Genomic DNA, 26,045 nt, shown 5'->3' with positions numbered 1-26,045 from the left:
CAAGGTTTATAGATTATACAGGTTGCCTCATAGTCCCCTAAATATTTCGATCACCCCGCACCATTCCTTGTCTACTGACATCACCCGAAGTATAAAAGTTACGGCGGTGTATTAAAAATGCATGTATTTTTATTTTTTTTAGCTACTATTTTTTATTATACTTAACTGATTTACTGCATATTATTAAATATCGATGTATTATTATTGAATAATGTATTTTATTACTTAATAATACGCTATATGTGTAATTATTCATTATTTTTCGTTATTCTTAAATCCAAGTCTTTTTTATAGTTTTTAAACGTTTTTGATAATTACGCTTTTCATCAAGGTTTTCAAAAACGTTATTTTTCTATATTGTTTCCAAATATTCAATTTTAATTTTATTTTTCTAACAAAAGTTTTATTACAAACTAGTCCAAACATTATTTAAAAATATTCATAATCTGATTTTTTAAGAATGATTTTATTTTTTAGTGTTAAAACGAGTGACTTGAAAGTTGAAACATATAAAAACATGTATATTTTTTTTATGATTATAATGTTTATAATATGTTGTTAAAGAAGATGCTGTATAAATTTTTTTTATGTTTATATATTGTTAAAGAAAACGCAACAAAAATTTTTTCTAAGTTAACTACTTAACTTTATTAGAGAAAGTAAAAAAATTATGTTACAATAACGTGAATGTAGGTATTTTATTTATTTTTTTATTTAATATTTAGGTTACCTATTGACTTCTATAGGTTATCATATGTACTAAGGTCTAAGATGTTCTTAAAAACCTTATTTGTGCTTCAAGTAAAACGTTTGGTAGGTTAAATGCTCAAAAACATTAAAAAAAACCTTACTGCAGTTCTATGTCGCCCGAAGGCCGAAACTCAATGTGATGACTTGGATTATCCACTTTTTATATATTTTTTTTAACCAAATTATGGTTAAATTTCATTTTTTTTTTATACAAATATATTAATTTATACTGTGCGCCGTGCTGAGTGTGCGCCTATACTAGATTTTTTTCAAATTTAAAAAATTAATATTGAAATCGTATGAGCCTGGGAAAGTTAAAAATCGTGTTCATTTTACACGTGTTATAACTTATATCGCAATAACGAAACAGTTTATACTTCGGGTGACTTCACGGTGTGGCTTCTCCCACTCCCAAAATTTCAAAAATGCGAAATGAGGCAACCTGTATAATCTATAAACCATGTATAGTATATACCTATATCAAAAATATCTGTAGTACAAAATAAAGGCCTAAGGGGAGGGGGGATCGCCACTTCACCCCCCATAAATCTGCCTCTAGCTTGCATGTATGCATGTAGAAATGTTGTATTGCAGACTGCACAGTGCAAGCCAACACTGGACTAAAAAATTAGTTATTAAAACGATAAATAATAATGATAATTATTTATTATCAATTAAAAGCATTATTCGTTAGGATTTTTAATTTGTACGTACCTATATTAAACTGTTATGAACTTAACTAAGTCCAAAACTCAAATACAATTACATTTTTGACTTATTTTAAGGTACCTACCTATATCTATTGACTATTTATATTATATGGACCAATTAACATTAAATACATAAACATTAACTCATTAAAAAAAAATTAAATACCTACCTAATGGCTAATTCTATAAATAACTATAATGTCTATAATAATGGTATATCGTATATAAATAAAATAAATTATTATGTTTTTGTAAACTTAATTTACATTATTATAACTTTATAAGTTATAACATAAGTGTGTATAAATTATAGTGAAGTTTAAGAACTACTGGGTACTTAATTGACAATTGTATACGAAAGATCGAAAGGCGACTAAACTGTGAAAATTATTGGAAGGCAATCAGGAAACTCGTATAAAATTATGAACTACCTGATCATCAGAGGCAATTCGTGTATTTTGGGAGACAGCTAGTATGCACCGCTGTAAATAGATCTTTAAATTAAAACCATTAAGTTTTATTAAACATCATACCTACATTTACAGACTCTATATCATTTAAAGCTCTTTACTTTTTTTGTACTTGTCTCTAGTTAGGTTTATTTTAGTGCATGGCTCCATTATATGGAACCACTCAACCACATACTAACCTAAAAAGTAAATTAATCAAAAAAGTTCATAATCGTTTCATCTTTAAATATGTAGATTTTAAATTTCATTTTCGTTGGAAATAAACAATTATAGAGCTATAAAGTATAAACAGTGGCGTAACCAGGATTTTTTTTCGGCGGGGGCCGATCAATTTTTGTAAAATACAATTTAAGATTTTTAATAGCGATTTTCATAGACCATTAAAAATTTAAATAATTTTTAAATTGTCTTAATATTTTCTGGTGGGGGGAGGGCTGCAGCGCTTCAACCCCCCTAGACTACGCCACTGGCTAACCTAACTGGCACTATAAATCTATAATTCACATTTGAATTTGCTTACACTAGATTCTAGACGTGAAGCGATGTGTATAGTGTATTCAATATGACAATATTCATAAGCTCGTTAATGGTATATTTACTCTTTGTATTTACTAAGGCACATACATTTTAATGTCCCTCGCCATCTTTCCCGATCGCAGTATCCCACTACTTTCCATATACTCGTATCTTCTTCACTTCTTGACTCTTGCAATATTAACTTTAGTAAAAATTGTACTGTAACTAGAGCAATGTCGTTATTCAACAAATACCCCAAATTTTATTTCTTTTTAGATAAGAATGATAAGATATATAAAATAATTAAATCCCTCTATATATACTAGGTACCTATATATTTATAATGTACAATTACTACAATTGGACTACCAACAATTTTATTCTAAGAAATAACAAAGAAAAAAATGTTCGAAGAAGGTTATTGATATTATTATAAATCGTACATGACAATATGAGAATAGAGAATGCACAGTATTAGCAGTCCTATTTAGCCAAATTCAATCAGTAATTTCAATATAATTGATTCATCTATAAAATTATAAATGTCGTTACATAAAGTCATGTTTTCATTTGATTGCTGTTTAAGTAATTATTTAATCTCCACTAGTTTAATTTTGTTTGAAAAAAAAACCAGTTTACATTTAGCAGTTAAGTGTTGTACTCTTTTCCAGTCACATAACATATTCTAATAAATGTATTCAGATAAAATTGTCAAATATTTATTTTATTTGAATACTATTTTAAGTACTTTTTAAAAAAATTATTTGAACAGGTATTCTGAATAATTTATTTTTTGTTTTTTTTTATTCATTAAAAAATACGTTTATTTTAAACTCAAAAAATAATTTTAAATGCCAAATTTGTGACAAAATAAATTTTTCATTTAAAAACCGTTCACACTATAAATTACAAATATTAGTTTAAATAAAATAAATTCAATTAGTGATAAATTATAAATTATTATGTATTTATTACAACGTAAAATTCCAACCATTCAAAAACTGACAAAAATTAGCAAATAAAAAAATGAATATTCTAAAAATATTAAAATATTTGAATAAATATTCTGAATACTTTAATATTCATTTATTCAAATATGTATTCTGAATACAAAATAAAAGTATTCTTTATTAGATTGTTCATTTCATACCTTCCAATATCACTAGATAAAACAAAATTAATATTACTAGTATCTATTACTATATATTATTTATACATTAATAAAGACCTATTGGCTGCCACACTGCACTGCATTGGTGGCGATAGAATGCTATTTTCTTTAACCAAAATGGTAAATTTAATCCGGCTATATTTAAAATAAATATTATATACTATTTACATGCATTAAAGATAGTATAAAAAATTCCAAATATAATTCATGGTAAAAATATAACTAATTTATTTATTTGAATAAAATTAAAAATTTTTTAAAAATAATAAAATGTTATATACTCAATAATATATGACTTAGGTATATAATAATATTAAAAAAATGGGATTTTTTTATAAACAATCATAAATGTACTTAATACTACTTAAACAATTTTAATTTTAATTCAAACTAAAATATAAAAATAAATAAATTTATCTTTTTGTCAGCTAGATATTTTCACAGGAACATTTTTTTGAAAATCTGATGAAACAAACAACATTATGTATTCCATCCAAATGTTACATGACTAACAAGCAAGTATACTGTAGCAATAACTATGCTACCTAACATCACTGGATATCCAACTCTAATAATAAAAAAAAATTTAAATGTAAATATAAATAAATAGATAAATATTTTTAAATATAAAAAATATTAAGTGGTTATAGATAATCTTTATCAAGTTTATATTAAGGAGGATTAAAACCAATCATTTAAAATATTTAAATACGGGACATTTTTTAAATGGGCTAGAGTGCATATTGTTTAATGTATGTTTAGTAACTAGTAACCAGTGATAACATATGAGTGTAACTGAAGTTTTACAGTTTTAAAGAGATAGTGGGATTCTGTGGAGCACATGTCACCAACTATGGTTGACGAGTAATATTTTTTATTAAGAAACATGTACTTTTTGTCCATTGTACTGACAAACCACAATAAGAAAATACAATAAGAAATCTTAAAACATATTAAAATTGATTATAAAGTTAACATATAATAAATTTCTAATGGCTAATTTTCAAAATCAAATTTAAGGGGACAAATAAGAGTCAATATTTTAAAATACAGAACAAATTCAAATATATTTTAAAATTTTTTATTGTACTATTTGTTTCATCTGTATAAATTATAGGAATGGTATTTGTAAAAGAAGACGGTCAGCTACAAAATGTTAAGTCCTTAAGAAGCCATAATGCCTGCATGTATTTTTTCAGTCTTACAACCATTCAACATAGCAAATTCTATTTAGTGTAACAAATTGAATTATTAATTTTTTAGTAAAATAATTTTTTTTTTTGTTATCATAAATTGCTTAAAAAAAGTGGCAAAATTTCATTTTTTATTTTAATAAACATATTTTTTATGCTGGCCTTAAAAACTTTGTCTAGAATTAATCACAATAATATTGAATTTTAAGTATGCAAATAGCAAATGTAAATCTTGCACAGTCCAAATGACACCTCTGCTTACAAATTGAAATATCATAAAAGGCTAGACAAAAAGACTAAAAAGAAATTGGCTAAGAAGTACCTTAACAAAATTAATATAATTGCCATCACTCATTGAAAAAAAACAATAAATAGTATGATAATATATACCAGAAGCGCTACTAATGTTTACCTATTTATATTTTACTTGTTCATATTTATCTAATTTACTCATTGTGCCTTTATTAATATGAATTGTAAATATTAAAAAAACAAATATATGTATATTGAAACTAAATGAACAAATAATAAACATAGATAATGTTCTGATCTAAACATGCATGTGTGGTGTTTTCTTAAAGGTTATTGTCAGACAAAAATAAAATAAATATATTCAATATTATTTTAAATTATATCTTTAAATCTTCATTCCTCTCTGAAAATAACCAAGAATAATCTAAACTGATTAAAAAAAAATATTAAGAAATAGGTAATTACTTAAAGAATTGCATAAAGGACATTCGGTATCCATGTTGTTCAGCTACTCCAGCACAGACCATATTACACGAAGCAGCAATCAGTGTTCCATTTCCTTAAATATATTTTTGATTTGACTAATTGTATTGTGTGAAAAAATATGTATTAAATCCTTACCACCAAGACAACCGCCAAATGCTAATGCATAAACCAAAGGTGGTAATGGTAATTCTAGTTCAGGATTTTGAGACAAAGAAGTTATCACTTTTATCATCATAGTAGTCAATGGAATATTGTCAACAAATGAGGAGACAATAGTAGAAACCCAAAGAATTAAAATTATAGCAACTGACAATCGGTACTCTTTGGCTACAGACATAATTATCATTTCTGTCTGTTTACCTACCCATTCAATCAAACCTAGCTCAGATAATGCCTAAAAATGAATACAGATATTTATAATTATTTTTTCTAATATTTTTTGTAATACACTACATTACTCCAATTAAAATAAACAGCGCAGCGAAGAATGACAATGTCGCCCATTCAATTCGGCCTAGTACACATTCAATATCAACGTGATCAGCAAGTATAAGCAAAAGTAATGTTCCAAGTAAAGCAATCCATCCAAGACTAAGATTCAGTTGAGGAATTGAATGCAGGCAAAACAGAGTAATAACAAATCCTAATGTAATAGCACATTTCCATAAAAGACTTTTATCTAAATGATTTTCCTGAAAAAATGAATAATATAATATTTTATTAATTAACTTAAATTAAATAATATTACAAATATCATATTACCTTATTCAAGAAATCCTTGATAGATTCATCATAACTTTGAAGTCTAAAAATGTATATAATATTAATTTATCTCATAAAACAAAACATTTATGATTAATATATTGTACATATATTTTTGATTGAAACATTTAAAATTATATTTTAAAAATGACTGATAGTTATAAAATACAAACTCTGGTTAGTCCATCAAATAAAGCAATGTACTCATTGGTATATGCAGGAATTATTGGTTAATTATTAAATTCACTTAATTTTTATTAATTATTTAAAAGGTATTATTAATATGTATTGAAATATTATTTTATTATACTCATATGTACCTTTCTGTTGGTAGAACATCAACTTTGAAACCTTTAAGAGTGTCTTTAAGCTTTGAAAATATAGTTTTACATTTCCTTAAAAGTTTATCTCTTACAACTCCTTCTTCTTTTGAGTACGAAGACAAAGAAAATGCAGCTTTTTGCCAAATTGCCAATTCTTGTCTTAATTCTATATATATTTATGTAAAAACATAAAATATAGCAATAATTAGCAGCAATTTAAATACTATATTTATAAATTATAATTATTTTTTTAATTCTCCTTTTGTAATTTTTGTATTTATTATTTAATTTTTACTATAAAAGATATGTATAAATATAATTAATTTGTCTGTACAAATATATATTAATACATATATATTAACATATATATTACAAATATATTACTATTCATAAAAAAAAAAATATGTATAAACACATTATTATCAATTAAATCGGAAAACAATTGACACATAATAAATATTAATTTTTTTTTAAAGTAGAATTACTAGAATTAAATTAAATTATATCTAAAGCAATGTAATTAATAAAAAAATGTTGTATACCAGTGACATTAGGAGGTTCAGTAAATTTTAAATCTTGCATATTACGGAAAATAAACCTTAAATGTAGATTTACAGCTATAAATATAAATACTAAACCAGCACCCATATGTAAAGAAAATGTTGTAAAATCGATTCCCTGTAAAAACATATATTATTAATCATAACAGAAATAACTAGGTGAAAACAAGTTGATATACACATGCAACAATTTTTAACATCCCCACAGGCTCGTATTTGGGGGGGGGGGTGAGAGGACATGGGTAGGCACATGCCTGGGGGCGGCACGTCTCAGGAGCAGAAAAATATTTTAGCGAAATTAATTTTAAAAATATAATGAAAAATAAATGATCTTATTTTATTTAATAATTGGAAAAAATTATATTAAAAAAAAGAAATTTGTATGTTTTATTATGTTATAATTTGTTAAAACATTTTTAAACTATTAAACAATTTTCATTAATTAATTGATGTTAGATTTTAATATTAAAGAATCCTGATCATGGATGGAATAATTAGTGTAATATTAATATTATACATTATATAGTTGGTAGGGGGGCATAAATTATATGGCGCCAAATTTTTAAATACGGCCCTACATCCCTCATTAAAATAAAAACATTACATTTTTTCCATGGTATACAAGACCATTACCATAAAGTTGTCCTTGATGTAATTGACAAATTAGAAATAGTATAATTTCTATACTATATAAGCTTAGCAACTAAACAAAACTAATACAATAAAATAATGGAATTTTGTCTGTTATTATTGGGCCAGAAAAATTTCCATAAATATTAAATTTCAATATTATATGTAGTAGGCACCAAAATATTTACATCTATTTACAAAATCATATCAATTTCCCAAAAGAGAAAATATTGAAATAAGATATTTTTATGTATTTAGTTATAAAGTTGAGGGATAAATCTTGAAGTCTGTAATGTTATTATACCTGGTTATTTCTATCATGATATTAACTTCTTAAATTAATAGGTATTTATTATTTAATATTTATCATTATGTTAGTAATATTAAATATAAACTGTAAACTTACACTTGCAATAACGTCTTTATTTGTTCCAATTATTACATTTGGTGGATCTCCAATTAATGTTAAAGCTCCTCCTAAATTTGCATAAAATATAATACACATAAGCGTAGGTACTGGATTCATTTGCATTACTTCACATAACCTAAAACAATACATTTTTGTAACTGTTGATATTCATAGATTATAATGAGCATACCAAGAAACATGATGAGAACTATACAACATATAATCATATTTAGATATATTTTTAATATGATATGGCGAATAAAATAATCACCTTATAGTTATAGGTGTCATTAGGAGAACAGTGGTAACATTATCCAATATAGAAGAAACAATAGCAGTAAAGAAGCACAATGTATTGATCAATGGCCAAATTTTACCTTTTGTTTCCTAAAATAAAATCAATAATTAGCTTGCTAAATTAATACTAAATGGTGATCTATTTAAATGCTTACTCATTATTTTGAAAATATTGATTGATATAATGTGATGTCCTTACAAATAAACATTTTGCAATTTATATTTTTATCATTTTTTTAACTTTTGGATGGCAAAGTGATGAATGATTTTAAATTATGTGTGAGTGTGGTTTTTTTTTATCAACATAAATAATAAATAGTCAATAAAATGCTTTGACTTTCAACTTAAGAGGGTTGTTTTGGATAGAAAATTGGATTTAGTTTGTACTTCAGAGAAGTCAAAATAAAAAAATTTTTTAAGTTTTATTATTAATGTTGATAAAAAAACTTATAAATGGGTAAGTCTAAAAATGCTTGAAAATGTGGTACAAGGTTCCTAATAAATGGTTGTTTTTTTTATTAGCGTTTAAAGTTAGAATTTTAATAAATTTTATCAAAATCTCAAAAATGTACACATTATTTTGTAATTGAAAATTTATAAAAATATCTGTTTATAACAACCGTAAGATAATTATTTCTCCTCAAACCATTTTGATATTTTGTTATAATTAAAAAAAAAAAATAACCATGAATCTTTGAACTTTTCACAAAAGGTAGTATAAATTTAAATAATATATTTTACTAAAAATATAATCGTGTATAGTAAATTTCATAAACATAGAAGTTAAAAGTTCCAACAACAAATATTTTTGATTTAAAACAAAATAATTAATATTGTTATTCCTTGTTAAAATATATAATTTTATACAAATTTTAAATTAAAAGTTTTATAAAGTATAATTGTATTTGAAGTTTGTATATTTTTTTGATTTTTTAGTTCCAGTATGAAAAACCTACTTATGAGGAATATAATATAACTTATTCAAAAATTTTAAATGTTTTGATACATAGAATATTTTTTTATTGCTATTTATATAAAATATACTAAAAAAATTTCAATTTAAAAAAAACTTATATTATATTCCTCTTAAGTAGGTTTTTCATACTGGTATTAAAAAATCAAAAGAATATACAAACTTCAAACACAATTATATTTTATAGAACTTTTAATTTCAAATTTGTATAAAATTATGTATTTTAACAACAATAATTATGTTTATTATTTTGTTTTAAATCAAAAATATTTGTCGCCGGAACTTTTAACTTCTATAATTCTATGTTTATAAAATTTATTATATATTTTTAGTAAAAAAAATTATTTAAATTTATTAGGGTAATTCTTTTATCATGAACCACTCATTATTTCAAAAAGTATTCATGTTTTTGAAAACATTTTTTTACATAGTTTCAAGTTGTTAAAAAAACAAAGTTTTTATTAAAAAATTATATTTTTAAATATTTTTATCCTTATATTTGATTTTTACTTTTTTGAATAACATCATAGTTTTAATTTCATATTCCAAAGCAGAATATTTTTCTGAATATTTTGATAGATAAAAATTGAATTTAGGGCGAGTAGTTTATGAGTTATAAGTATTTAAAGTTTTGATGTGCGGAGTGGAGTGGTACGGGGTAACCCCGCAAAATGTTTGTCCACTATTCCGTTAATCTAAACTTTAAATACGTATGTCGTACAACTCATAAACTACTTGCCCTAAATTCAATTTTTATGTATCAAAATACTCAGAAAAATATTCTGCTTTGGAATATGAAATTAAAACTATGGTGTCATTCAAAAAAGTAAAAAAACTTAATAAAATATAAGGATAAATAATATTTAAAAATATAATCTTTTAATAAATGTTTTTTTAACAACTTGAAACTATGTAAAAAAATGTTTTCAAAAACGTGAATACTTTTTGAAATAATGAGTAGTTCATAATAAAAGAATCACCCTGTATATACTATGAACCTATTTTGACTGTTGTATGGTATTTACAAAAACATGTTAATATTTAAGTTATATATGTTGATATAATATAATAAATGCAATATTTCACATTCAGCATATAAAATTAAAAATGTATGCTCATTCAAAAAAAAAAAAAAATTAAACTTTAAAATGTATAATGATAAAAAATACTTTTTTTTTTCAAAAATACTATTTTGCAATTACCTACATTAAATTATGTAAATGTAAAACACTTAAATGGATCACCATAAATATACATGATAATTAACTGCTTATTTTAATACTTTGTATGCTATGATTGCCAAGTAGTCAAAAATTCCTGTTTCGGATAAAATACCAACAATAACCATCATACAGAAAAGGAGAAGCAACGTTTCAATATCCACCCAAGAAGATAGTTCATCTTTGGTTGGTCTCTGCATAACATAATGAATGACTGCCAGAATTGGTTACAATATTTTTTAATAAATAATTCAATTTTTTTTTACCTCATCTAAAAGTGCTAGTATGGAAATTGACATAGTGGCTGCTAATATTGCTGCAATTGATTTGTGTACAACCTACAAATAATAAATATTAACAATATTTCTCAAAGTAGAATGCATAAAATAAATATTCTATGAGGAAAATGGGAAAGATTTATATCAATTCATGACAAACACGAGAATAATATAAGCTTGTTAGAAAAAAAAATAAACTACTTAAAATAATATTTTAATATAATCTTACTTCAGTTATAATTAATATGTAAAGTCCAATCAATACAAGAGCAGCATAAATTATACCATATTCCGTGTTGATTGGAAACAAATCATACGTCAATGCAATAGGAAAGTTAGTGCTCAATGTAGTATTCATACAAAGTCTAGTATCACCATGAAGAGTAACACTAAAAAAATCTATATATTAACAATCAAAACTAAGTTTCATAATTAGTATTTAACTATTCTTACTTGGAAAATAATTTAAAAATTTTATTATGATGCATTTCAGGAACAACTTCAACAAGTGATTCACTCACAATTGGTATGGACCATATTTGAGTTATATTCTTTCATTAAATAACAAATTAATTATAAGAACTAATAGGTAGGTACTAGGTACCTAAGTATATTTTATTTTACAGATATTGTTGTATCAAGTATAAATACAATTTTTATTTTATCATTGTTTAATTAAATATTATTATTATTATAAAAATTACCCTGCTTTGATGAATGTCTTCTAATTTCAATCCCAAATTCGAGGGCATATCATATTCTACAATTGGTTCAAACTCTATCCAAATGTTAAAGAAATGTGTTGCCAAAGTACTATAATAATCAGGCATAAATGCACCAGCCAATATCAATTGTATTTTATTTGTGTTTGGCATATAGTTTTTATATATTATCTGAGCTAAAATACAATTTTTTTTCTCAGTTAAGTATTAATATATTGTATAATTTAGTTATAAATGTATATATGTTTATTACTTTTAGTTTCATTTGGAGCTAATGTTATTTGATGGACATCATCTACTTTCCTTTCTTGTTTTGCCATAAGAACTATCTATAAGCCAACAGGTAATGAATAGTAAGATAAAACTACACTAAGTATGTTATCCTAAACTGATTAAGCTGTAGGCCAGGGTATAACTTTAAATTAAGCCACTTTTTAAACTATAGACTATCTACAAATTTAAATAACATTAAATTAATGTTAATGTATTATCAAGTACACAAACAGATATATATTTTTTAATTTAAGATATGAAAATTTACAATCAAAATAAATACAATACATATAATAAATAAATGTTATATTATGAGGGAAGTAGTCAGGAGGTATTGGTAGGGAACACATTATCAATCACGTATAACTCAATGGCAGCACTCCAGTAAAATATTTATTAAATACAAATTTACGAAAAAAAAATAAAAATAGATTCTAGTGGACTTTTTCTACATCTTATCATCTTATTATGGGCTACAGACTACAGTTTAGGCTAATCCTACACTTAATTTAGACTTAACTTATAGATGCAACAAAATAAAACAAATAACTCACGGTACAAAAAAGCCAAATACATATGAGAATAATGGAAACTGTATATTCACGGCCAGACTTCTTTTTCGAATGCAAGAACTTAAGTGCTGATGTCCTATTAGAAACAATAATCATAAAATAATACTTATAAATTATAAAATGAAGTATAAAAAAATACTACAATGTGTAAACTGTATTTGAGTGATTCTGGTTACTACCTAAAAATTCTTCATCTGCAAAATGACTACAGATCAGTTAGTCAGAATCTTAAACTTAACTCTCTACCCTATGCATACATTATACATAACTAACTATCCAATATCATTATATTAGTACCTAGGTACTTATATTATCTTAGGTGTTACATGAACCATAATAAAAGTCATATGGCGTTAATAATATTAAAATAAATAGGTATAAATAAAAATAACATACTTTTCACACATTGATTTCGGCATAGTTGACTTAAGAGGTGATGGTTGTAATTTGTCTGGGGTCATAGCTACTAGAGAAGATGGACCAGCAGAAGAATCATCAATAAACCTTGAAAACATTAATTTTTTGATTGAGATTTGGCATTTACTTGTTTTATTTAGATAGGTACTTTTAATATATTATTATATTTTTAAAATTAAGTTTAAAAATAATAACCTATGAATGGCTATGATTAATTAGTTTTAAACAGTTGTTATATACTCTTTCGGTTAAGGCCAAAAGGTATATATATGTTGTAAAAGAGTTCGTTCACTTACGGGTTGTATTCAAAACACTACACAAAATCTGTTTAACTTTAAGAAAATATTTTATTAATTATTTTATTGTTAAAGTACACCAGATATACAGAAGCTAAAGGTAAATAATAATAAGATCGGATATATGTAATAATATAATAATATGTATAATTGAAACGAATAACTATAGTGCTCCGAGGCGTAATATAAAACAACGACTGATTGTCCTACAGACTACCACATAGAGAGAATATGCTAGTTATACAAAAATGCCTATTCAGCGTCTGCCGAACTACAGTGTGAATAATTTTACTTATAATCTACATACTATAGGGTGTGTTGTTTACATTCAACATTTATTATAAGAATATTTTAACAACACAGTATTATACGAATCGGCTACTTATTCACGACTAACTCTTGCTTATTCTACGTTCTTGTCTTGGCGACGCAGTCGCTTGCAAAAAATTACACATATTGCTTACACTACTATATTATTGTATAATATGCTTACTAATCTAAAGTGTGTGTGCAAGGGTTCCTAACACAGTTAATTCATAGTTCATACCTTTGATACATATTGTGTTGAGAATGTTGAAATTATTTTCAATTTTCGGTGATGATCAAAACTTATGTTATTGAATTATTTGATTTTTCCCAAAATACCTAACAAAATATATTATATTAATATTATGAATTATTTTATTATGAATTATCTACATGTTACAGGTCAAACACCACCACAAAATAGAACAATGACATCATGCATATGTACCTGGTATAATACCTATCAAATTTACCTGTTGTTCTGTAATAATATGGATACCTATTATAATTATAAGATAGTTGGACAATAGTTAATGTAATACAAAATCCAATAATAGATTTTATCACTGAACGATAGCAATATATTGTTAAAAATTACCTGTACCACAGTTCACAGGCAAATTGCACTCTGTGATCTGTGATCAGAGACTGTGGTTCAGTATTAATTTAGTTAGGTATACTTGCAAAAAATATGTAGTATACACTATACGTTAATTTTTTTTGTAATTGACGCGCGTTTCAGTGTCACAGATAGTCAACAACACAATAATATTTAAATTTAATATACCTACCTACTATAGGTACCCGTGTGGCTGTGTAGTAAGCACTTACAATAAGCCTACCATCAAACTATAGTACAAAATCACAATCATAATACTTCAACGTTACACACTATTTAAACTGTTATAATATCACGATACGCCACACGCGTATAATTGTATAATACCTACGTACCTATACACCTGAATACGCACTCGCGTAGTTATTTCACTCTACACAATATAATATAAACAGAATAAATATCTATAATGGCCGAACTTCCAATTTCTACAAACCCTATATAATAATTAATAGTAGGTATATTGTCTGTTTATATTCATTATTTACGATAGAGTAATCGAGAAACAAATATCGTCAAACAATGACGGTGTTTCCCATTCCTGAATACATGTCACAATTATAATTATTACGGATAAAATACACGTATTTCTATTGTTATTCGTTAATAGTTAGCATAGTTACTATTTGAACAGGTGGCTAGCCGATGGGGCCCATGTTAAACAGTCGCCAGTCAGATTTCGCAATGGAACAAATGAAAATTTAAAAATTGCATTACTTATTTAATATTTAATAGCCACAAAGTGTCCAACTATTTCTATCGATAATCGATAACGTAGTAGTTATTCAAGCTCAAATAAGTCCATAATGTCCAACAGTCTTACAGCAATAAATAGGCCATTTTCAGAGACGTCAGAGATGATCAGTCATCAGTATATTGTACATTTCAGTCATTTCACTAATAGTCAATAGTATTGGTACTCGAGAACGTATTGTATTATAGTATTGTATTCGCATGTGTTTACTCCTTTACTCTGTCTTGGTAATACATTATAAGTTATAAGTTATAACTTATAACATTATTAACATACTAAAACTTACGTTCAAAAATAGACCTATTATTATAAATCAGTCATCAGACAAACCATTATATAGGTAAAAACATTATCTATATTAATTCGTGGGTTTTTTTTCATATTTAAATTTCTAAACAAGTGTCAAGTTATGAGTGTGCAAAATATTAAAATTTAAAAATTCTCATAACTCGCTAAAAATTTTAAATATTGTAAATAAGAGAGAGAACACAGATTATATGTTCTGATCTTTGTAAGTAGGTATTTAAATGTATTTTTTTTTATTATTACCTACTCATAAGTAGTTTTTAATTTTTTATTTGGTGCCAATAAATATTATTATTATTGTAAGTTTGATTTTAGATCAATATCAATTCATTCTAGTCTCTAATTCTCTAATATTAAATCTAACATCATATTATAATTTAACTGCTGAATAAAAATGTGCTATCTACATCTAATAATCATGACGTGTAAAATAACATAATATTATTATGCAGATGTGGTGCTGTCTTAATAGTTACCTAATTGTGGGTTCGATAAAAAAATTAAAAATCCTTCGTTTTTAAAAGGGTACCATTTGAAGTGGTCACTGAACGCCTCCTTCTCTCAAGCCTTCATGTTCTTTTTTGTTTATTTTTTTTCGTTTAAGTTTTTTTTTCTCAAATTTACTTATTGTATTATATGTATACAGATTGTAAATATTCATTTAATTAATAAAAAAAAAAAAAAAAAAAAGGGTACCAGCACACGTTGTCTCAGTTGGGAGACTATAAACAATGTATTGATTTTACAATGATGTGTTTTATGTATTATGTATAAATTATAGTGTTCGATCGCGGAACGGTTTTTCTGGTCACCTATTTTTATATGCTCGGGTTAGCACAGATGTGGTAGAGATAAGATGTCCGGCAAGGAGATAAAGTGTCCGACAAAGCTACCCTCTCCACTATCCGGTGACATTTTTCGCCGCCGCGACCAGCCAGACTTCCACGATTCCTTTTCGTCTTTTGCCAATGGTCGAACTGAGCACAACGTCGTGCTCGTTCACCGTCTTTGCGTGTTGCAAAAAAAACCCTCGTGTGAACACGAGGTGTGATTGATGTCACCGTGATCGGGTTGACTCATCCATTAACCTTGACATATTCAAGAGGATCTACATTACCCGCGGCTGTCCTTCCACATCGTCACCTTGGCCATCATTGCTGTCGCCTTCAGGTTATATCATACATTTTTTTATATTTTGCCCACTCGTTGTCAGTGGTCAAATAATTGGCAACTGTCAATCTAGTTGTAATTGTTGTTGCGACCTTTGTATTAAAATACTTCAAACTTTATTATTATATATTTTTTTTATACGTTACGGCAAGTGAGGTCGTTGTACTCTGGATTAAATTATATTTATATTTCACATTTTGTTAATGTTTTGGGCGCCCGCATATTATAAAAATTTATATATATATATTATACCAAACGGTCACCGATCGTAATATCTTAAAAATTACAATCTTATACTTTTGTACACTTGTGTGGGTAACCCCTCCCGCTCCCGTCCTCAACATAATCCGCGAGTCGTTGCCGACAACCGCCGTAATCGTAGGATCGGCATCGGCGAAAACATTTGGTAGCAGAGCGTGGTTTTGACCTTATAGGGAGGTTCAGCAGCGTTTTGTGTTGGTTCGGTGGTGTTGGTTGCCGTGGTCTTGCGTGGCTCACGTGGGCGCATAGTGCTTTGGTTAAAAGGTTAGTTATTTTATATTTATTATCCTTACCGAAAATAGTGTGGTTATTGCTTTTATTTTTATCATGGCTAGCGGGACGGATAATGACAGCGTGCGCGGCGCTCGGCGTTTAGAGCGCGTTAAACTCAGGCGTTCGAATGTAATAGCACAGATTAAGGCCGTGCATGAGCTAGCGTTACGAGTTGTAGATGAACCCGACCTAGGTCCGACATTTACACATTTAACCGCCGATTTAGATTCTTTGTGGACGCAGTTTAGGCTTGAAGATGATGCGGTGTTAGACGGCTTAACCGAGTTAGATAGATTGTCCGAGTATGATATCGGTTTGACAGCTGAAATCCGTAAATGTATGAGTGATTGCAAGGTCGCGGCGGCGAAATTAGTTCCTAAGGGTGTTGAGGCTATCGACATGTCGTACCTTCATGCTAAGTTAGGATCGTCCAATTCACCTCAGGAAAGTGACCAAAATCCGTTATCACGACTACCGGCAATTCCACTCCCCGAGTTCGACGGGGATTTCCGTTTGTGGCCCACTTTCCGCGATAGATTTAAAGAACAAGTAGACGCGCGACTCGAGCTTTCCAACATTGATAAGATGTATTATTTAATCAGGTGTCTTACGGGTGAAGCAGCTGACGCAATACGTGGTGTTCCGGTATCCGGGGACAATTATGTTCTTGCATTGTCCCTCCTGTCCGAGCGATTTTATCGACCACGACTAGTCGCCACGTCGTTACTTGATCGATTGCTAAGCGCGCCGACCATGTCGCAGGAGTCGTTGCAGGATCTTAATAATTTTGTAGGTACAGTTAACGAAAGTATTTCGCTATTGGAAGCACTAAAAGTACCGAATTTGGGGTCCTTCATTTTATTTACAATTGTTTTTAGATGTTTACCTGTTGCTACACGCAAATTATTCGAGTCAGGTAGCTCGACAGATTATCCGTCTATAGTTGATTTATTAAAATTCGTTCGCGCACGCGTGTCTATATTGGAGAACGTCGCTAACGCGGGAACAATTCGTAACATGGCCGCGCATGTTAAGGTGGAAAAGCCACCAAGTACGTTTCGTAAGAATGGGGATCACTACGGGAAATCAAAAGGGTCCCGTCCGGTTTCATTTGTGACAGCGAAAGAAGACGGAAATTGTCCGTGTTGTGCCGGTGCACATTCGTTAACCGCGTGTATGAGATTTAAGTCATGGGCGGCCGGAAACCGAACGCGGTGGGCGCGAGAGAATCGCGTTTGTTTTAATTGTTTGAGCGTTGGTCACTGGGTCCCGAAATGCAAGGTAAAACCTAATTGCCAAGAATGTTCGCGTAAACATCACACACTTCTACATTTACCGTCCGACGAGCGAGAGGGTGAGGAGGAACCGCCGGTACGGGTCGATTCGTCTGTGTGTGCGTCTGTGGTGAGGCCCCCGTCCCCCCATACATCTAATGCCATTATTTTGGGTACCGCGCTCGTGCATATACGGGATAGGTCCGGCGCGGTGCAAACAATGCGGGCGCTGGTTGATAGCGCGTCGCAAGTTAGCATAATCACTGCCGCGTGTGTTAAGCGATTAGGATTGAAACCGGCGCGTTGGACGGCACCGATAAGCGGTTTGTCTGGAACAACTGTCGCCGAAGTTCAAGGGCGTGTAGAATGTATAGTGCAACCTAGGTTTGCGTCCGATCCGGTGCTGCCTGTTCAGGCTTGGGTGTTGCCTACCATAACAAGCGACTTACCGCAAAAATCGTTAGCCGCGTGTGTGAAAGACCGGTATTCTAACCTAGCACTCGCGGATCCATCATTTTATTTAACTTCGCCCATTGACTTATTATTAGGAGGGGACGTATACGGGTCTATAATGGACGGGCGGAAAGTGTCGATCGACGACACATTACCGACAGCATTTAGTTCGGTGTTTGGCTGGATACTTATCGGTCCGGTCGTTGACCCGGTTAGCTATTCTTATCAGTCGTTACCTATCTGTATGACCGCGTCTATTGAGGGGATAATGGAGCGCTTTTGGCACGTCGAGGAACCCGAAATAGCGCCCGTCACGTTCACAAATGAAGGGTGTTGTGAACAAATATTTCGCGATGAAATGACGCGCATGCCATCGGGTCGCTTTGCGGTCCCATTACCATTTCGTGGACCGGCAGACACATACGTGGGGTCTCGCGAGGTAGCCGTGCGGCGTTTCGAAGCGCTTGAGCGCAAATTGTCCGCGAATCCATTGTTGAAATCATTGTATGTAAAGTTTATGTCCGAGTATATCGCGTTAGGACATATGTCGGTGACAACATCTCCGGGGCGATATATAATCCCTCATCATGCTGTCTATCGCCCGGAAGTTGATCTTAATAAAATTCGAGTTGTGTTTGACGCATCAGCCCGGGGCTTCCGCGGAAAGTCGTTAAATGAATGTTTGTGGTCTGGTCCTAAATTGCAGCAGGACATTGTGGACGTCTTGACACGTTTTCGCGTACATAAGTACACCTTTACCACGGACATCTGTAAGATGTACCGACAAATCTTAATTCTACCCAAGTATCGAAAGTTCCAACATGTGTTGTGGCGCGCATCGCCTCACGATGAATTGCGTGAGTATGAGCTACACACCGTCACGTACGGCGTTAACTGTGCCCCGTATCTCGCATTACGCGTTCTTAAAGTAATTGCGTCTACCGACTGCGACGGGTTTGACCGGGTACGTAACGCGCTCGAATATCAAACTTACGTCGACGATATTTGTGACGGGGCCGATACGATACCCGACGTACTGAAACTTCAGTCGGATTTAATTTCAGTTTTGGGTAAGTCGGGGCTAGAACTTAAAAAGTGGGCGTCAAACACGCGGGCCGTGTTGCAGGCTGTACCAGCCGCCGATTGCGTGGGCGCACCTATGACGTTCGGGGATGACGACGGTTACGGCACTAAAGTTTTAGGCCTAGCTTGGCACCCTGACAGTGATTATTTCTGTTGTGCCCTAAGTCTCGAACCGTCACCCGTTTTTACAAAACGCGGAATCTTATCTCTTGTCGCACGCATTTTCGACCCGTTAGGTGTTTTTGGTCCCGTAGTGTTTCTGGCAAAATCCATAATGCAGCGGACGTGGCGAAATAACATCGCGTGGGACGATCCACTACCGGCCGATATTCATGCCGATTGGACTGCGTTTGTTTCGGAATTACCGTCCCTATTAAATATCCGTGTACCGCGACATATCAACGCACACCAAGGCGCGCCGTGCTATCTATTAGGATTTTGCGACGCATCGCAAACCGGTTATGCGGCCGTTGTATATATACGCATGCTAAACGCTGAGACCGATCGGTCCGTCTTTTTAATTGGTACTAAGACCAAATTAGCTCCGACGAAATCATTGACCGTCCCACGTCTAGAGCTGAACGCCGCGCTATTATTAGCACGTTGGTTAAACCGTATTAAAAATATATTAGCACCACAACTTGACATCGTCGGTTTACGGGCCTGGTCAGATTCGACCATCGTGCTGTCGTGGTTAACAGTCCCCCACGAATCATTTAAAGTATATGTATCAAATCGGATACATCAAATCCATCTATTATTACCTAATTGTCCCTGGCAACACATTGTGTCGGCAGAAAATCCCGCGGATAGCGCTTCTCGTGGCGTAACGCCGATGGCGCTCGCACAGCTGGATTTATATTGGCGCGGCCCTCCGACCGCATACAGCGAGCCGTCGGAGTGGGATAACTGTAGTCTACTGTTGCCTGTGTGTGAAGTATCCGAGTTACGGGTCGTGTCGTGTGCTGCGCTTGTCGATGACAGGGTAGAGGAGTGGTTCACACGATTTTCTAATTTTGACCGCATGTTACGTGTGGTTACGTACATGCGCCGCTTCGTACAAGCTTGTCGGCAACGTGTCACTTTAAGGCGGAGTGGAGTGTCACGGCCGTCGGTACCACTGAGTCCGGATCCGATCGGTCCCGCATTTTTACAAAAAATTGAATTAGATAATACCGCGCGCGCGCTGGCTGCGGAATCGCAACGCGTACATTTTTCAAAATTGTTGCGTGAGTTGGCGGCGGGTAGTCGCATATCCTCGAAACCGGTTGCGCGGTTAGCTCCGTTCATAGACTCTGACGGCGTGATCCGCGTAGGCGGACGATTACGACATTCGTTATTAAATTACGATTGCAAACACCCTATACTGCTATCTAAACGGTCGCATTATGCCTTGTTGTTGTGCCGCCGATGGCATTTACTTACGGGCCACGCGGGTCCGCGTGTTTTAACGGCAATGATTGCACGTCAATATTGGGTGATATCCCTTCGGTCAGTTTTACACCGTGTTTTGATAAATTGTACCGTATGTGTGAGACTTGATGCGAAACCGACCCACCCGTTTATGGCCGATTTACCGCGCGCACGTATACAACCGCGACGACCGTTCGATCAAGTAGGCGTCGATTATGCGGGCCCGTTACAACTAAAAGAGTCGCGATTACGCAAGTCCCGCATATTTAAAATTTATATCGCTGTCTTTATTTGTTTTACGACCAAGGCAGTGCATTTAGAGGTGGTGACGGAACTATCTACCGACGCCTTTTTAGCTGCTTTCGACCGTTTTGTCGCTCGCCGGGGGTTACCAGCTGACGTATACTCGGATTGCGGCACAAACTTTGTAGGCGCCGATAAAAAATTACGCGAATTAATTCAGAGCCCTGTAGGTCAAAGTACCATCGCTAATTGTCGTGCTATGTGTGTTTGGCATTTTAATCCTCCTAGCGCACCGCACTTTGGGGGCTTGTGGGAGGCGGCCGTCCGGTCTACCAAACGCCTATTGGTCCGCGTAATAGGTACACACGTGTTCACGTATGAGGAGTTTACTACCGTGTTGACCCGCATAGAAGCGATATTAAATTCACGTCCTTTGACGCCCGCCTCAACCGATCCACACGACCTGGAATGCCTGACACCGGGACATTTCTTAATTGGCCAACCGTTACTCGCCGTGCCGCCGCGATCAGGCCCCGAGGCATCTCGTGCCCTTTCCGATAGGTGGAAACTCATGGACCAGTGTCATCGCGCCTTTTGGCGACGTTGGTCGTCAGAGTACTTGACCACTTTACAAAGTAGGCCCAAGTGGATTGAGGGTGTCCCCAACCTGAAGGTGAATGAGATGGTAGTTGTGATCGACAATCAGAGTCCCCCGCTGTTGTGGCGCCTCGGCCGCGTGATTGAGTTATTACCTGGGGCAGATGGTCACGTTCGAGTCGCCAGGGTGCTAACGCGCGCTGGTATAGTCACGCGCCCGGTAGTAAAACTGGTACCATTACCTGCAAAGGTCCAAACCTAACATAATCTCAGCACTGTGTTCCCGGACGGGGTCCCGCCTCACCCGGGGCGTTCCCACTTTTCTATCACTTCGCTATTTTGTGTCATGTACACATAATTTATTTTATATATATAGTGACGGTAGACGGCTGTCTGGGGTTACACAATAAATTATACTATGTTTGTTTTATGTTACTTTATGTGATGCTGTTTATTATATTATGTCATTAAATTATTATTATTGTTATTTATTTATTTATTTTACTATGACGAACCATATGTTCACTGAATTATAATTTTTTTTTCTCTTTCCTCTATTTTGAGTACATATCTATTTATAATTATTTATTAAGGCTAATGGTTGCATTAAAAAAAAAAAAAAAAAAAAAAATGTAAGTCACTGACACGACCTGGGTTAAATTATAAATTCTGTTGCGAGCGGCTACACTTCAGACGTCATCAAGGACATCCGTTCCGGTTCTCCAATCGGTTCTTGTGTGAGATGACTCTCACGGCGGGGAGGATGTTCGATCGCGGAACGGTTTTTCTGGTCACCTATTTTTATATGCTCGGGTTAGCACAGATGTGGTAGAGATAAGATGTCCGGCAAGGAGATAAAGTGTCCGACAAAGCTACCCTCTCCACTATCCGGTGACATTTTTCGCCGCCGCGACCAGCCAGACTTCCACGATTCCTTTTCGTCTTTTGCCAATGGTCGAACTGAGCACAACGTCGTGCTCGTTCACCGTCTTTGCGTGTTGCAAAAAAAACCCTCGTGTGAACACGAGGTGTGATTGATGTCACCGTGATCGGGTTGACTCATCCATTAACCTTGACATATTCAAGAGGATCTACATTACCCGCGGCTGTCCTTCCACATCGTCACCTTGGCCATCATTGCTGTCGCCTTCAGGTTATATCATACATTTTTTTATATTTTGCCCACTCGTTGTCAGTGGTCAAATAATTGGCAACTGTCAATCTAGTTGTAATTGTTGTTGCGACCTTTGTATTAAAATACTTCAAACTTTATTATTATATATTTTTTTTATACGTTACGGCAAGTGAGGTCGTTGTACTCTGGATTAAATTATATTTATATTTCACATTTTGTTAATGTTTTGGGCGCCCGCATATTATAAAAATTTATATATATATATTATACCAAACGGTCACCGATCGTAATATCTTAAAAATTACAATCTTATACTTTTGTACACTTGTGTGGGTAACCCCTCCCGCTCCCGTCCTCAACATAATCCGCGAGTCGTTGCCGACAACCGCCGTAATCGTAGGATCGGCATCGGCGAAAACATATAGTATTATACAGAAAACTAATTAATTACTATTATCAGTGGCGGCTCGTGTGCTTTGAAAGTGGTAGGGCGATATAAAATTTCTTATTTATGGAAAGTATTGAACACAAATAATATTAATAATAGTTATTTAATTAAATTCATTTAATACATATATAATGATAATGAAATAATAAAATAATAATTGATTACGATTTACGATGAGTTACGACGGCAAAAAGTAAATAATAAACACACGCAAGTTCGGAATCCGTTCATATTGGGGCATCGGGCGATTAAAATCATCGCCCCGGCGTCAGTGTTATTATTGTGTTCCCCTTCTTAGTTTTTGTATTCCGATCATAGTTATGACGGGCGACTTTAGTTATGACATCGACCAAGATCGCATTCGCTGCTCGCGGATTTCGGCAAATTGTTATTGCCTTATTGGTAATCGTTTCTCAGAAATTGTAAACTCCCATTATCTGATAATGATTTCATAATATTTATTAGTGTAAATATAGGAAAATTAATTTTTATTTTTGACAATAATATTATACTATATACAATATAAATTTGAAATTTTTTATTAAACTTATAAATTAGTAATAAATAATAATTTTAGAAGGGGGACGACCGCCCCGTCGCCACTATCTACAAGCCGCCACTGACTATTATTAATTTTAAGACTTTTTTTTTAAAAAAAATCTGTTATCGAGAACTGATGTGAAATATTTTAGAACCGGATCTAATCTAATCGATAATTTTCTAAAAACCAGCCCATCTCTAGTTAGAACAAATAAAATACAAATTTTCAGGGTTTTTCCTGACGCTTTTGAAAACTAGACTAAACTTTGGAAATTTTTTACTATTGACCCGACCCTCAAGCACCAACTAGGCTCATTTTCCTTTCCAAATAGGAGCTGAAGTAAAAAATTAAAGCATTATTACTATATTATTACTACTCCAAAACGTGTTAACAGATACAAAAATAATAAAAAAAACATATATCATTGTAAATAAAATATATATTGTAACTCCGTTCAGAATCTAAAATCTGGTCGACTTTGTAACTCAAAATGCCACTATAGTCGTGTATGTAGTAATAAATTAAGTAAAATAATGCTATCTCTATGTGCTTAACATTATTTTTTAGTAATAAAAAACTAAAATTATTATAATATAATAATAAAAATTATTCATTTTAATCATGTCAAACCACTTTTAGATTATAATATTAACTCTTCAGTTGTATGTACCTAACTGGATACCTAACAGATTTAAATACTAATATTTGAAGCGTCTATTTTAGGTTTTTTTATGATTATTTAAGTACCCTGTAAGATTTTTTATTTAATTTTTAATATATTCAATATTTAACCTACATACAGTGCCCAAATCGAATTGGGCACTGTGCACAATGTCCGACTTCCTACTTTTTCCGTAACAATTATATATTGTACATCTGTCTTTAGCGTAGCGCGTGCGTATGCTATGTATGCACAGCATACACTTCAAAAATTGAAAAAATAATTTTTTTTGTATTAATAATGTAATATTTTTATAAAAAATTTTTTGATTGTATTAATTTAGTATTTTATAATATAATATTTTGTGAATTTTCTTCTAAGTTCATTAAGATTGATTAATCCGCAACACTACGGCCGCGCCGCGCTTTAGTCCGCTATATCTAACGGCTACTGGCTAGTACCTACCTATCATGTTCATTATGTACGCAGTATGCACATTGGCGATTGCATACGAGTACTAGACATTCAGCGACAGCTATTTATATTTGTTATCGATAATATTAATAACAAAACAGAATGCTCGTGGTCGTGTACTCGTGTTTTTGTAATTCATGTATGCAAGATCAGTTTTGCATACGCTATCGTCAGCCCGCAGCCGTCGTCTATCGAATTATTCTTATTTGTTTATTAAATAATAAATATAATATAGTGTTATGTACTTACGTAATATATATTAACAAACACGTAAAACATTGTGTCATTGTATGTTTCAAGTTAAATTTTAAGAAGAGTATAGGGGGGTGTGGGGGGCATAGCCCCCACAATTTTATTAACTTACTATTTCAATGCATACAATAAGCTGAAACCCACGCTACGCCACTATGTACGTCGTAGGACTACGCATGCCTGTACTGAAAAGATGAAAATCGAAATGTTCATATTACATAAATGTTTACTTACATACCACTAGCTTGTAAATACATTATACAGTTCGATTTAATCCAATGAGAAATTTAAATAGTTTAATGTCCCCTATATTGACGAACCCCTGGGATAGGTAGGTATACATTTATTAAATAAATCACAAAATATTTTATTGTTAAACATTTATTTTTAAAATATCACATTTGTTTTGTTTGTATAAATACATACATTAGGTACCTAGGTACAAGTGTTCAACAAAGGTTGTATTAGAATTCAATCAAAAAAAAAAATTGGTATATCACTA

At 31.8% G+C, this 26,045-nt stretch overlaps 2 protein-coding genes across 7 annotated transcripts; one reads left to right on the top strand and one right to left on the bottom strand.

The window, feature by feature from the left end:
* Positions 1 to 3,821: 3,821 nt before the first annotated feature.
* LOC132918460 (P protein-like) lies at positions 3,822 to 25,751 on the bottom strand. 6 transcript variants are annotated; one of them, XM_060979691.1, is made up of 20 exons: positions 14,378 to 14,706; positions 14,035 to 14,067; positions 13,828 to 13,925; positions 12,964 to 13,071; positions 12,550 to 12,643; positions 11,976 to 12,051; positions 11,705 to 11,898; positions 11,454 to 11,551; positions 11,230 to 11,389; positions 10,989 to 11,060; positions 10,785 to 10,916; positions 8,504 to 8,619; positions 8,230 to 8,368; positions 7,176 to 7,311; positions 6,631 to 6,799; positions 6,311 to 6,353; positions 6,007 to 6,240; positions 5,684 to 5,942; positions 5,528 to 5,621; positions 3,822 to 4,185 (listed from the first exon to the last, which is right to left on the bottom strand). In XM_060979691.1, the coding sequence occupies exons 3-20, from the start codon at positions 13,836 to 13,838 to the stop codon at positions 4,098 to 4,100; spliced, it is 2,223 nt and encodes a 740-aa protein (XP_060835674.1). In that variant the 5' UTR covers positions 13,839 to 13,925; positions 14,035 to 14,067; positions 14,378 to 14,706; the 3' UTR covers positions 3,822 to 4,097. The 6 variants fall into 6 exon arrangements, with proteins under 6 accessions (XP_060835674.1, XP_060835673.1, XP_060835677.1 ...); XM_060979690.1 differs by lacking the exons at positions 14,035 to 14,067; positions 14,378 to 14,706 and adding an exon at positions 25,656 to 25,751; XM_060979694.1 differs by lacking the exons at positions 14,035 to 14,067; positions 14,378 to 14,706 and adding an exon at positions 25,541 to 25,562.
* On the top strand, positions 17,024 to 22,294 carry LOC132918581 (uncharacterized). Its single transcript, XM_060979891.1, has 2 exons — positions 17,024 to 21,091; positions 21,500 to 22,294. Exons 1-2 carry the CDS (start codon positions 17,024 to 17,026, stop codon positions 22,292 to 22,294), a joined length of 4,863 nt encoding a protein of 1,620 aa, XP_060835874.1.
* Positions 25,752 to 26,045: the final 294 nt, after the last annotated feature.

The sequence above is a fragment of the Rhopalosiphum padi genome, chromosome 1 (genome assembly GCF_020882245.1).
Source record: "Rhopalosiphum padi isolate XX-2018 chromosome 1, ASM2088224v1, whole genome shotgun sequence".
Lineage (NCBI taxonomy): Eukaryota > Metazoa > Arthropoda > Insecta > Hemiptera > Aphididae > Rhopalosiphum > Rhopalosiphum padi.
The sequence above is the reverse complement of the archived record's forward strand: the minus strand, read 5'-3'. Positions and strand labels throughout refer to the sequence as shown.

What these genes read in the sequence shown, in the direction of transcription:
- LOC132918460 (XM_060979690.1), bottom strand. An exon ending in AGCTCCAAATGAAACTAAAA is followed by an intron (nt 11,899 to 11,975) that starts GTAATAAACATA and finishes ATTGTATTTTAG; the next exon opens with CTCAGATAATATATAAAAAC. An exon ending in ATTTTTAAATTATTTTCCAA is followed by an intron (nt 11,390 to 11,453) that starts GTAAGAATAGTT and finishes AGATTTTTTTAG; the next exon opens with TGTTACTCTTCATGGTGATA.
- LOC132918581 (XM_060979891.1), top strand. Translation starts at nt 17,024, where the DNA reads ATGGCTAGCGGGACGGATAATGACAGCGTGCGCGGCGCTCGGCGTTTA. An exon ending in ACTCTGACGGCGTGATCCGC is followed by an intron (nt 21,092 to 21,499) that starts GTAGGCGGACGA and finishes TTTACGACCAAG; the next exon opens with GCAGTGCATTTAGAGGTGGT.